General features: G+C 56.4%; 1 protein-coding gene across 1 annotated transcript in view; it reads left to right on the top strand.

The window, feature by feature from the left end:
* AGBL2 (AGBL carboxypeptidase 2) overlaps positions 1-14,787 on the top strand; it is a 986,768-nt gene that overhangs the window by 796,916 nt on the left and 175,065 nt on the right. Inside the window, exon 21 of the mRNA XM_086959752.1 lies at positions 13,596-13,747. Coding sequence (XP_086815878.1) covers positions 13,596-13,747 — 152 coding nt within the window. The remainder of the gene's footprint in view (positions 1-13,595; positions 13,748-14,787) is intronic.

Here is a 14,787-nt window from a genome sequence, read left to right on the forward strand (position 1 = left end):
GGAGCAGTCAGGACAAGCAATGAAGAAGTCGGGAGTAGCCCACAGGAGACGGGTGCAGCACGGAAAGTGCGGCGCGCACCAATGCACTGTCAATGGTGCGTAAAAGTCAGTTAAAGTGAATAAAAAGATACTTCCGCTGAACCTAGGAACACAAAACTTTAGACACAGACCCTAGAGGTGTGTACCAGTGTATGGACACCGGCGTTGCAATGTTACCTCACCCACAGGCCGTGGGTGCACAGGGTCGAAGTGGCGTCGGGTTCTGTCACGCAGGTTCTGGGTGCTTGGAGCTGTTGCAGCTGCAGGCGCTGTGAAGCAGAAGTGTCCGGTGCGATCCAAGGGTGGATCGATGTAGAAAAGTACCTGAAAGCAGAGGGGACAGAGTCTGGGTCACTCAGCAGTGACCAGGGTGGAACCAGGACGGAACCAGGCAATGTCGGGCGCAATCAGGCGGTTGTCGATAGGCTTCTCTCCGCTGTCACGTGGGCTCTGGGGCATCTGCGACGTCCAGGAGCAGGTCACGATCTGTCCCACGTAGGCTCTCGCCGTCAGCACCGTCGGCTTGAAGATTGTAGCAAACAGCACTTGGCAAAAGCAATCCACGCGGAACCGGGAGATTGCTTATCACTCGAACCAGGAGGGTCAGAGTGGGTGCTCCTTTTCACAGGAGCTGGTGCAGATCTGGAGCAACCAGAAAAGCAAGTCGGATTTCAAAGTTCGTCGGCACAGGGGCCACAAGCCAGCTGGCAAGTGACCGGGCCAACGCGTCGAGCGCACACAAGCAGAAGGGCCCCACGCAGCACTCAGCGAGTGTGGAGGGGTGAGCTTTGGTGCAAGTGGAGCTCGGGGCTGGGGCTTCTCAAACCCCGGTGTACAGCTTCGAGGGTCACTCGTGGGCCGCACGGTCAGCGTCTCGTGGCCTTTTCAAGATGGCGTGCCCCACGCTTCCGGTCGCCTCCACGGGTCTCAGCTCTGCAGGGACTGTGGATCGGGCAGGTAGAAGGCAGGCAAGCTTGATCTCGTCGATCTCTGTCGCTCGAGTTCCGGCGGGAACTGCAACAAAGCAAGGGTCGAGGGCTGGATGGTGCCTGTTTGCACAGGGTGGTCACTCCTTGACCACAAGGGAGATTCTTCAGTCTTCTCACGTCGTGTAGAAAGTCGAAGGGTCCAGATTTCGTTTCTTATGTTTCTTCAGGATGATCTGAGGTCCGTTGGGACTGCTCCCCCTCTTATTCGAATCTAGGGGGTTGGACATCCTGCTAGGTCCCCTCCTATGGGTGGGACCCAGGAAGGGGGTGGTTACACCCCTCTCCTTTGATCCTGGCCACGCTGGGACAGGGGCTGGGAGGCCCCAGAACCGGTTTGGCCGGATCCTGCAAGGGGCAGCCTTGTGCTCCCCAGGCAGTGTCTGGTTTCATTGAAACCTCCCTACTCCAATCCACTATCTCCTGTCTGGGGTGGTTTGACACCGCCCTGTGACAGGAAACTCTTTGTCCAGGCCTCCTCTGCCGGGTTTCGGTCAGCAGCAGGAGGTCAGACCCGTGTCTGTGGCAGGGGCATCCATTTTGTGGATCTGAGGCTCATTTTAAATCAACCGCGTTTCAGCAAAGTAACATGTCTTCTCCCTCTAGAAGGGTGGAATGCTACCCCCGTCGCCAGAACTGGCGAGGGGGTAGTATTCCAATTCGTATGACACCTTACACGACATGTTTTGATAAAGCCAAACCAAAGTTGCTATATAACCGCGAGGATTATAATGCGCTTAAGAGTATATGGTTTGGCATTATCCCGGAACAGCTAAGGGAATTGGTCCCGACAGCTGCAGACAGGCTCAGCTCATGCTAGAGCACCATCTCACATTAAACCACGCACTCTGCCTTCAGGATTGTTAAGGCCTGCCATAGGAGTGGCTCACAGGTTTATATGTGTCCAGATAGGTTTAGATATAGGCATACTATATCTAAGCAAGGGGTGATTACACCACCTTGCCCCAGCTGAGTGATCAGCCAGTTGTGTCAATTTTAGATAGCCAGCCAGGGGTGGCAAAAGATATGCTGCAGCCCCTGGTAGGCCTTGGATGCACCTATGCCCTGGGCACCTATAGTGCTCTGTACAGGGGCTGATAAGGTGACCCAAGCCAATCTAGTTATGCACCTAGGGTACATGGAATCCATTTTACAGAGAGAGCAGATAGCCTGGGGCCCTGATTAGCAGGGAACCAGGCCAACTAAGTCGAAAACCAGCTAAACACAGGGCAAAAAATCTGGGGTAACCATAGTCAGGTAGCCACCTTCCTACAGTCTCTCTGCTTAGGCGATCCTTTTTTCGCCACTGCCCTCTGAGCCCCCCCCCCCCACCCCCCAGCGCCAGAACCCCTGGACCCCTGAGCCCCGCCCCCTTTTGCCTTTTGTCTCCCTGCCCTCGCCCATTGGCCGCCCACTCCCGCCTCCCAGCTGCTCCTCTCTCCCACTTGGCCTCTTATGGAGGTCGCAGCGCGGCAGTGAAGTGACCTGACCTTGGGTCGCTCCCTACGCCGCACAGCTCCTCCTGGGTGCCCGTGTCTCGTGTCTCTCTCCCGCTGCTGCCGAGGGTTCGCTGCCCCTGGTGACTGCTTGGCTGTACTGCTAATCTTTTGTTGCTAATCTTTTGTTATTTCTCCCATCTTGTCTTTTGTAACTTGACTTTTGTTTTTTGCTTTTGGTCTCTCTGCTTAGGAGATCCTTTTTTTGCCACTGCCCTCTGAGCCCCCCCTGCCCCCCGATTCACGCCGCTGCTCTCCTGCGGCCCGCCCCCTTTTTTGCCTTTTGTCTCCCTGCCCTCGCCCATTGGCCGCCCGCTCCCGCCTCCCAGCTGGTCCTCCCTCCCACATCGCCTCTTATGGAGGTCGCCGAGCGCAAGCGCAGCAGACGCGCGCCGCTGGCGCGCCAAAGGCAAGCCCGTCTGCGCCCGTCTGCGCCCGTCCGTGCCTGGACCGCGCTCAGCGCAAGAACCCCTGGACCCCGCGCCTCCCGCAACACCAGACTGCACGCCAGACTGCACTACGACTCCAGCACCCTCCACGCACTCAACACCGGACGAGACCACCCCTGCCACCGGGCCACTCCGAAGCGCACCCAAGGGCCCTTCGCCTGCCGGAACTGCAGATTCACCAGCATCCAGCCCACCAAACCACCAACCAGAGAACACAATCACCTCCGCTGCATCCTCCTCAAACCCGCTCCGCTCGCAAGCACGCCATCAAACTCTGGGACCTCCTAGCCTCTACCGCCCCCAACATCGCCTTACTGACGGAGACCTGGCTGAACGCCACCTCAGCACTAGACATCGCCATAGCCATCCCACAGGGCCACAAGAGCTCCCGCAGAGACGCATCAACGGAGTGGGAGGGGGAATCACCATCATCCACAAGGACACCCTCAGAGTCACGACCAACACCGACGACACCCTCACCACCGCCGAGCACATGTACTTCCAGATCCAAACCGACCCCAACACGACCCTCAGAGGAACACTCATCTACAGACCACCCGGACCACGACCACAGTTCAGCGACACCATCGCCAACCTCGTCAGCACCCACTCCCTCGCCTCCACGGACTACATCCTCCTCAGGGACTTGAACTTCCACCTCGAGAACAACGACTCCAAATCCACCGCCCTGATGGACAACCTCGCCAACCTCGGACTCAAACAGCTCGTGACGACACCCAACCACGCCGCTGGACACACGCTGGACCCTATCTTCTCCACAAGCCCCCACGTCTCCTTCAACCACACCACCGAACCCCACTGGACCGACCACAGATGCGTCCACTTCACCTTCAGGAAACCCACCACACATCACCGCACCAAATAACTACCACGCCGCTGCTGGGCAAGGTCACCAAGGACCAACTGACTACCACCCTCACCCTGAGACCACCCGCTGACCCCACCGACCCAGACACCGCAGCGACCAACCTCAAACTGTGGATCAACGACTGCGCCAACACCCTCGCCCCCTCAAAACCTCCACAACCAACCACACCAGCAAGAAAGCCGCCTGGTTCACCGAAGACCTCCGGATCTCCAAGCGCACCTGTCGGAAGCTGGAGAAGAAATGGCTCCACGACCGAACACCAGACAGCCAAACAGCCCACAAGAGCGCCACCCGCAGACACCACCAACTCATCAGGACCGCCAAGAGGACCGCCTTCAAGGACCGCTTAGACAACAACGCACACAACACCAAAGAGCTCTTCAGCATTGTGAAAGAACTCTCCAACCCCAGCGCCAACACCAACAACTTCCCACCATCACAAGACCTGTGCGACTCCCTGGCCACCTTCTTTCACCTCAAGATCACTGACATCCACGACAGCTTCAACTCGGACACCCCCGCACCCACTACCGAGTCCACCACCCCTGCGACCCCCTCCCGCACCAGCCGTCTAACCACCTGGGCCTACGTCAGCGACAAAGACACCATCAAAACCATGAACTGCATTGACTCCGGATCCCCATGTGACCCCTGCCCTCACCACGTCTTCAACAAAGCCAGCACAACCATCGCGCCCCACCTCTGGAAAACAATCAACAGTTCCTTCGAGACCGCAACCTTCCCGGAAAGCTGGAAGCACGCCGAGATCGACGCCCTTCTGAAGAAGCCCAAGGCGGACCCCAAAGACCTCAAGAACTTCCGGCCCATCTCCCTGCTCCCGTTCCTGGCAAAAGTGACAGAGAAGATTGTCAACAAACAGTTAACCCGCCACCTCGAAGACAACAACATCCTGGACCCTTCCCAATCCGGTTTTCGCAGCAACCACAGCACCGAGACCGGCCTCATAGCCGCCACCGACGACATCAGGATCCTGATGGACAAAGGAGAAACAGCCGCCCTCATCCTGCTGGACCTATCAGCAGCCTTTGAAACAGTCTGCCAACGCACCCTATCAGCATGCCTCCATGACTCCGGAATTCAAGAGAAGGCCCTGTCCTGGACCACATCCTTCCTCTCTGGCCGAACCCAGAGTGTCCGCCTCCCACCCTTCCGCTCAAAAACCACTGAGATCATCTGAGGCGTCCCACAGGGATCCTCCCTCAGCCTGACGCTGTTCAATATCTACATGGCACCGCTCGCCCACGTCTCACGACAACATAACAAATCATTTACAAATCATATTTCATTCATTGTGAGCTCCTGTCTCTGTCTGCCCGCAGCTAATTTTGAGTTAGGCGCCTTGACGCCCACTGGGCATAGTAGCGCATTTACAAATCATATTTCATTCATAACCTCAACATCATCTCCTACGCCGACGACACCCAGCTGATCATATCCCTCACCGAAGACCCCCACACCGCCAAAGCCAACCTTCACAGAGGAATGAAGGCCGTAGCCGACTGGATGAAGGACAGCAGACTGAAGCTGAACTCAGACAAGACAGAGGTCCTCATTCTCGGACCCACCCCATCAGCCTGGGACGACTCTTGGTGGCCCACATCGCTAGGCACAACCCCGGAACCCACAGACCACGCAAGTACATGGGGGTCATCCTCGACTCCACCCTCTCCATGACCAGGCAAGTCAACGCCGTCTCCGCGTCTTGCTTCAACACTCTCAGAATGCTCCGCAGGATCTTCAAATGGATCCCCCCCGACGCGAGAAAAACCGTCACCAAGGCCCTCATCACCAGCAGACTTGACTACGGGAACGCCCTCTACTCAGGAACAACAACCAAGCTCCTGAGACGTCTACAACGAATCCAGAACGCCTCGGCACGACTGATCCTTGAAATCCCCCGACGCAGCCACATCACACCCCACCTGAGAGGCCTGCACTGGCTCTCCATCACCATGAGGATCACCTTCAAGCTCCTCATCCACGCACACAAAGCACTACACAACACCGGACCTACATACCTCAACAACCGACTCAGCTGCCACACCCCCACCCGAAGCCTCCACTCAGCCATCCCCGCCCTCGCCACCATTCCTCGTATACGGAAAACCACCGCCGGCGGCAGATCTTTCTCTTACCTCGCCGCCAAGACCTGGAACACTCTCCCTACCAGCCTACGACAGACCCAGGACCTGCTGGCCTTCAGAAGACTTCTCAAGACCTGGCTCTTCGATCAGTAGCGGCCCCCACCCCCAGCGCCTTGAGACCCTCACGGGTATGTAGCGCGCTTTAGAAATACAGTGATTGATTGATTGATCTAGAGGAAAGTTTCAGGAAGTCAGGGCCAGATCCATAGAGGGTTTTATGGGCCAGGCATAGGGCCTGACTGGCAACCAAAGGAGCTTGTTAATGACGCGTACAACAGACTTATGTTTGGGAATGCGGGCCAGTATTCTGGCAGACATATTTTGTAGAACCTGTGACCTGCTTAGATGTCGATGCTCCATACTAAGATTCATTGCATTGAAATTGTATTTTTTGACTCGGACTAAAGCAGTTATCGCTTTTTTTGGGAAGTTGAGGGAATGAAAACAAAACCTTTTAAAGCTTTCTAATAATTAAGAAATCAGAAGATGCGATTGCGTTAACCTGTGCCCAATTTCTTAATTTATTGTCCATGATCACACCTACAGTTTTTACTTTACTGTCTGGGACAGGAAGCTAACCCATTTCCTCTGGTCTCCAGGATGGGGACCACAGGGAGGGGTTATTTCCGAACAGAATGACCTCTGTTTTCACAGAGTTGAGTTTTAGACAATTTTCATTTTTTCATTTTCCAATGGCTCTCGTACAATCATGGTTATTTCCACCTCCATAGTTGTTGGGGGACGACATAGCTACAACAATTTGGGTATCATCTGCATAAGAAGTAAAATCCAACCGATCTTTTCAGTGGTGCCATGGATTTAGCGTAAACGTTTAACCAGGTGGGGCTAAAATAAGATCCCTGCGGGGCTCGAAATGGCAACCATAACGGTTCGGAAAGAAGAGGATCCGGGGCCACCATGTGTCTTCTTACAGATAGAAATGTCTTTATCAGTTTTAGAGACGAAGCCCTTGACACCGACAGCCCAGAGACGGTTAGCCTCAAGCCCTCGACAACGACAGCCCAGAGACGGTTAGAGCTGAGCCCTCGACAACGACAGCCCAGAGCCGGTTAGAGCTGAGCCCTCAACCCCGACAGCCCAGAGACGGTTAGAGCCGAGCCCTTGACCCCGACAGCACAGAGACGGTTAGAGCCGAGCCCTCAACCCCGACAGCCCAGAGACGGTTAGAGCCGAGCCCTTGACCCCGACAGCCCAGAGACGGTTAGAGACGAGCCCTAGACCCCGACAGCCCAGAGACGGTTAGAGCTGAGCCCTCAACCCCGACAGCCCAGAGACAGTTAGAGCCGAGCCCTAGACCCTCACAGCCCAGAGACGGTTAGAGCCGAGCCCTAGACCCTCACAGCCCAGAGACGGTCAGCCAAAGTCTTGTAGTCAACCTTATCAAAGGCTGCCGATGGATTGAGGAGAATCAGCGCTGCACTGCCGCTGTCAGCCGCTATTGATCTGATCTCTTCAGTTGTTTTTGCTGAGCCGTTTAGTACTATGACCGCTTCTAAACCCAGATTGGGTTGTATCTAGTATCTCATGATCGAGTAGAAACTGAGCTCGTTGCTGGTTCATGGCCTTCTCAACGACCTTTGATGGTAAAGGGAGGCGAGAAATAAGCCGGCAGTTATTTGGATCGTCAGATTCAGGTTTACCTTTTTTAAAAGGGGAGAACGGATGCTTCCTTCCAATCAGGGGGGATATAGCCATGTTCCAGCATTGAGTTAAAGATCATGGTAAGGCCTACAGCAATGGTATCTGTGGCCTGTCAGTGGACATGGGTACCGATACGACCCCGATTTAGTGGCAGTGATAACTGTGGCCATTTGCTGCACTGAAAAAGGGGAAAATTTGCAAATTTAGGACAATCCTCATCTGTGGCGGAACGATAGGGACTTTCAGGACTATAAATTATGTTTTGATCAAGCTTATTAAAGATCTGGACAACATTATCCAAAACGAAATGGGCAGTGTATCACAAAAAGACTGGCCATTCTTAGACAGATTATTCCTAGGGAGTCCAACCAGAGTGGAGACTGCTTGAAAGAGTTCCTTGGCAGAGTTGTTGTCCACTTCTGTTTGTCGAGTAAAATGTGTTTTTATCCTTGAGCATAAGTTCTTTTTAGGTGTTCAGGCTCTTTTTCTGTACTATTACGGTCTTTCCTCCAAAGTCTCTCTTGTCTTCTTCTTAAGTCTAAGGTTCTCAGAGAGCCAGAGGGCGGAAGGCTTGCGTCTCCGCGAATGCAAAGTTCAATGGGGCTGAAGCTTGAAATGGTTGAATTAAGCCCATCTGTGTATTTTGTAATAGACTCGTTGACATGTTCCTCAAATGGAGCCCTACTTGTTAGGACATTGCATGCACTCCCATCAGGTCACACTATTAATCAGACTTTGTGACATAGAGCCTGAGAGTGGTTTCTCAATGTTGACCTGTGCCGCAGGACACTGGTGCTCAGCAGCTTCCTATGAGGACCAGTGGTAAGGCCCAGAGGTGTAGGGACCTCTACCACAGCGTGCAGACCGGTGAGACAGCCAGAGGTGTAGGGACCTCTACCACAGCGTGCAGACCGGTGAGACAGCCAGAGGTGTAGGGACCTCTACCACAGCGTGCAGACCGGTGAGACAGCCAGAGGTGTTGGGACCTCTACCACAGCGTGCAGACCGGTGAGACAGCCAGAGGTATAGGGACCTCTACCACAGCGTGCAGACCGGTGGGACAGCCAGAGGTGTAGGGACCTCTACCACAGCGTGCAGACCGGTGGGACCACCAGAGGTGTAGGGACCTCTACCACAGCGTGCAGACCGGTGGGACAGCCAAAGGTGTAGGGACCTCTACCACAGCGTGCAGACCGGTGGGACCACCAGAGGTGTAGGGACCTCTACCACAGCGTGCAGACCGGTGAGACAGCCAGAGGTGTAGGGACCTCTACCACAGCGTTCAGACCGGTGGGACCACCAGAGGTGTAGGGACTTCTACCACAGCGTGCAGACCGGTGGGACCACCAGAGGTGTAGGGACCTCTACCACAGCATGCAGACCGGTGAGACAGCCAGAGGTGTAGGGACCCCTACCACAGCGTGCAGACCTGTGAGACAGCCAGAGGTATAGGGACCTCTACCACAGCGTGCAGACCGGTGGGACAGCCAGAGGTGTAGGGACCTCTACCACAGCATGCAGACCGGTGGGACAGCCAGAGGTGTAGGGACCTCCCTCACATCGTGCAGACCGGTAGGACAGCCAGAGGTGTAGGGACCTCTACCACAGCGTGCAGACCGGTGGGACCACCAGAGGTGTAGGGACCTCTACCACAGCATGCAGACTGGTGGGACAGCCAGAGGTGTAGGGACCTCTACCACAGCGTGCAGACCGGTGGGACAGCCAGAGGTGTAGGGACCTCTACCACAGCATGCAGACCGGTGGGACAGCCAGAGGTGTAGGGACCTCTACCACAGCGTGCAGACCGGTGAGACAGCCAGAGGTATAGGGACCTCTACCACAGCGTGCAGACAGGGGGGACAGCCAGAGGTGTAGGGACCTCTACCACAGCGTGCAGACCGGTGGTACCACCAGAGGTGTAGGGACCTCTACCACAGCGTGCAGACTGGTGGGACCACCAGAGGTGTAGGGACCTCTACCACAGCGTGCAGACCGGTGAGACAGCCAGAGGTGTAGGGACCTCTACCACAGCGTACAGACCAGTGAGACAGCCAGAGGTATAGGGACCTCTACCACAGCGTGCAGACCGGTGGGACAGCCAGAGGTGTAGGGACCTCTACCACAGCGTGCAGACTGGTGGGACCACCAGAGGTGTAGGGACCTCTACCACAGCGTGCAGACCGGTGAGACAGCCAGAGGTGTAGGGACCTCTACCACAGCGTACAGACCGGTGAGACAGCCAGAGGTATAGGGACCTCTACCACAGCGTGCAGACCGGTGGGACAGCCAGAGGTGTAGGGACCTCTACCACAGCGTGCAGACCGGTGGGACCACCAGAGGTGTAGGGACCTCTACCACAGCGTACAGACCGGTGAGACCACCAGAGGTGTAGGGACCTCTACCACAGCGTACAGACCGGTGGGACAGCCAGAGGTGTAGGGACCTCTACCACAGCGTGCAGACTGGTGGGACCACCAGAGGTGTAGGGACTTCTACCACAGCGTGCAGACCGGTGGGACCACCAGAGGTGTAGGGACCTCTACCACAGCGTGCAGACCGGTGAGACAGCCAGAGGTGTAGGGACCTCTACCACAGCGTGCAGACCTGTGAGACAGCCAGAGGTGTAGGGACCTCTACCACAGCGTACAGACCGGTGGGACAGCCAGAGGTGTAGGGACCTCCCTCACATCGTGCAGACCGGTAGGACAGCCAGAGGTGTAGGGACCTCTACCACAGCGTGCAGACCGGTGGGACCACCAGAGGTGTAGGGACCTCTACCACAGCGTGCAGACCGGTGGGACAGCCAGAGGTGTAGGGACCTCTACCACAGCGTGCAGACCGGTGGGACAGCCAGAGGTGTAGGAACCTCTACCACAGCGTGCAGACCGGTGGGACAGCCAGAGGTGTAGGGACCTCTACCACAGCGTGCAGACCGGTGAGACAGCCAGAGGTATAGGGACCTCTACCACAGCGTGCAGACCGGTGGGACAGCCAGAGGTGTAGGGACCTCTACCACAGCGTGCAGACCGGTGGGACCACCAGAGGTGTAGGGGCCTCTACCACAGCGTGCAGACTGGTGGGACCACCAGAGGTGTAGGGACCTCTACCACAGCATGCAGACCGGTGGGACCACCAGAGGTGTAGGGACCTCTACCACAGCGTGCAGACCGGTGGGACAGCCAGAGGTGTAGGGACCTCTGCCACAGCGTGCAGACCGGTGAGACAGCCAGAGGTATAGGGACCTCTAGCACAGCGTGCAGACCGGTGGGACAGCCAGAGGTGTAGGGACCTCTACCACAGCGTGCAGACCGGTGGGACCACCAGAGGTGTAGGGACCTCTACCACAGCGTGCAGACTGGTGGGACCACCAGAGGTGTAGGGACCTCTACCACAGCGTGCAGACCGGTGAGACAGCCAGAGGTGTAGGGACCTCTACCACAGCGTACAGACCGGTGAGACAGCCAGAGGTATAGGGACCTCTACCACAGCGTGCAGACCGGTGGGACAGCCAGAGGTGTAGGGACCTCTACCACAGTGTGCAGACCGGTGGGACCACCAGAGGTGTAGGGACCTCTACCACAGCGTGCAGACCGGTGAGACCACCAGAGGTGTAGGGACCTCTACCACAGCGTACAGACCGGTGGGACAGCCAGAGGTGTAGGGACCTCTACCACAGCGTGCAGACTGGTGGGACCACCAGAGGTGTAGGGACTTCTACCACAGCGTGCAGACCGGTGGGACCACCAGAGGTGTAGGGACCTCTACCACAGCGTACAGACCGGTGAGACAGCCAGAGGTATAGGGACCTCTACCACAGCGTGCAGGCCGGTGGGACAGCCAGAGGTGTAGGGACCTCTACCACAGCGTGCAGACCGGTGGGACCACCAGAGGTGTAGGGACCTCTACCACAGCGTGCAGACTGGTGGGACCACCAGAGGTGTAGGGACCTCTACCACAGCGTGCAGACCGGTGAGACAGCCAGAGGTGTAGGGACCTCTACCACAGGGTACAGACCGGTGAGACAGCCAGAGGTATAGGGACCTCTACCACAGCGTGCAGACCGGTGGGACAGCCAGAGGTGTAGGGACCTCTACCACAGCGTGCAGACCGGTGGGACCACCAGAGGTGTAGGGACCTCTACCACAGCGTGCAGACCGGTGAGACCACCAGAGGTGTAGGGACCTCTACCACAGCGTACAGACCGGTGGGACAGCCAGAGGTGTAGGGACCTCTGCCACAGCGTGCAGACCGGTGAGACAGCCAGAGGTATAGGGACCTCTACCACAGCGTGCAGACCGGTGGGACAGCCAGAGGTGTAGGGACCTCTACCACAGCGTGCAGACCGGTGGGACCACCAGAGGTGTAGGGACCTCTACCACAGCGTGCAGACTGGTGGGACCACCAGAGGTGTAGGGACCTCTACCACAGCGTGCAGACCGGTGAGACAGCCAGAGGTGTAGGGACCTCTACCACAGCGTACAGACTGGTGAGACAGCCAGAGGTATAGGGACCTCTACCACAGCGTGCAGACCGGTGGGACAGCCAGAGGTGTAGGGACCTCTACCACAGCGTGCAGACCGGTGGGACCACCAGAGGTGTAGGGACCTCTACCACAGCGTGCAGACCGGTGAGACAGCCAGAGGTGTAGGGACCTCTACCACAGCGTACAGACCGGTGAGACAGCCAGAGGTATATGGACCTCTACCACAGCGTGCAGACCGGTGGGACAGCCAGAGGTGTAGGGACCTCTACCACAGCGTGCAGACCGGTGGGACCACCAGAGGTGTAGGGACCTCTACCACAGCGTGCAGACCGATGAGACCACCAGAGGTGTAGGGACCTCTACCACAGCGTACAGACCGGTGGGACAGCCAGAGGTGTAGGGACCTCTACCACAGCGTGCAGACTGGTGGGACCACCAGAGGTGTAGGGACTTCTACCACAGCGTGCAGACCGGTGGGACCACCAGAGGTGTAGGGACCTCTACCACAGCGTGCAGACCGGTGAGACAGCCAGAGGTGTAGGGACCTCTACCACAGCGTGCAGACCTGTGAGACAGCCAGAGGTGTAGGGACCTCTACCACAGCGTGCAGACCGGTGGGACAGCCAGAGGTGTAGGGACCTCCCTCACATCGTGCAGACCGGTAGGACAGCCAGAGGTGTAGGGACCTCTACCACAGCGTGCAGACCGGTGGGACCACCAGAGGTGTAGGGACCTCTACCACAGCGTGCAGACCGGTGGGACAGCCAGAGGTGTAGGGACCTCGACCACAGCGTGCAGACCGGTGGGACAGCCAGAGGTGTAGGAACCTCTACCACAGCGTGCAGACCGGTGGGACAGCCAGAGGTGTAGGGACCTCTACCACAGCGTGCAGACCGGTGAGACAGCCAGAGGTATAGGGACCTCTACCACAACGTGCAGACCGGTGGTACAGCCAGAGGTGTAGGGACCTCTACCACAGCGTGCAGACCGGTGGGACCACCAGAGGTGTAGGGACCTCTACCACAGCGTGCAGACCGGTGGGACAGCCAGAGGTGTAGGGACCTCTACCACAGCGTGCAGACCAATGGGACCACCAGAGGTGTAGGGACCTCTACCACAGCATGCAGACTGGTGGGACCACCAGAGGTGTAGGGACCTCCCTCACATCGTGCAGACCGGTGGGACCACCAGAGGTGTAGGGATCTACAAGGTGCTCCTGCTTCCGTACCATCCACGGAATGAGCACTGAATGAGTCTAACCGAATGACCTGAGGGACAAGGACCCCTGGAGTACCTCCTGTGAGTTATCGGCCCTTATCTGGTGGGTTCTCTTAGAGTTTGAGGAATCACTGTCCCTGTTGAACTGCTTGAGATTGATATTTTTTAAAGATTCTCTTTGAACAACTTCATTGACCTCTCTCCACAGCTCCGTTGCTAACGCAGGCTTCCGGAAGGTTGGCGGTACTCCCTCTTCCTGGACATTTGGTGGCGTTCCATCTCAGATAGACGTTCCCAAGTCTGTGGACACTGGAAGAGTTAAAGAGGAAGCCCTGGTGTCTCTCGTCTCTTCAAGATCAGGTGAGAAGGCCCTGGTGGTGGAGCATCAATAACGGTCATGATATTAATCTGTCCCCATTACCACTTCGATCAAGAGGGCCAGTTATGATCATTCAATGCCCACACTTTACTGATAATACACATTGATCTGTTACCATTACTAGTGACAATAGAGAGAAGTGGGAACATCATTCTGAGTTTTAATGGAACAGGGGAGGGAAGGGTGTTGATCCATCTGATTATCTATAACTGACCCCAGGAGGAGGTCTCTGGCTCTATGAAGAAGCTTGCATCTTAAATGGAAGTCATATCATATTCCAGCCAGGAGCAGTAAAAGAGGTTTATGCTACAATGATGGATTATATCCATCATTCAATCAAGTCATACTTGTATGGCACAGCTTATCACCTGAGAGTGTATCCAGGCGCTGTGCCGCAGGTCTCAATCGAAGAGCCAGGTCTTGAGTCACTCACTGAAGTGGGTCAGCGAGGGTGCGGTCCGAAGGTGTAGGGGAAGGGCTTTCCAGGCTTTGGCGGCAAGGTGAGAGAAGCATCCTCTGTAACGTCCTCTGAAACGTCCTCTGAAACGGCTGTGGCGAATTCATGGTATCTGTGTGAGGGCAAGGTGTACAGAGCGGAGGATTCTGGGAGTTCGGTGGAAGTGCAGCTGGTTGTTCATGTAAGCGGGTCCTTGGTCGTGGAGGGTTTTGTAGGCGTGGGTCAGAAGCTTGAAATGGCATCTCTTCTGGACGTGGAGCCAGTGGTGGTCCTTCAGGTGCTGATTGATGTGGGTCCACTTGGGTAGCTTGCGGGTCAGTTTGACGGTTGCGTTCTCGATCGTCTGGAGTCTTTGCTTGAGTTTGGTTGTGGTTCCTGCATAGAATACATTTCCGTAGTCCAGTCAGCTGGGGATTAGGGTCAGTGTCACTGTTTTCCTGGTGCTGATGGGAAGCCCCTTGAAAGCTTTGCGGAGCATGAGGGGACAGTGTTGACCTGACGTTTTGTTGCTTGGATATGAGTTTACCTTAAAAAAAAAAGACCAGAGGCATTTGGCAAAACAGG

Source organism: Lissotriton vulgaris, chromosome 2_2 (genome assembly GCF_964263255.1).
Source record: "Lissotriton vulgaris chromosome 2_2, aLisVul1.2, whole genome shotgun sequence".
Taxonomy (NCBI): domain Eukaryota; kingdom Metazoa; phylum Chordata; class Amphibia; order Caudata; family Salamandridae; genus Lissotriton; species Lissotriton vulgaris.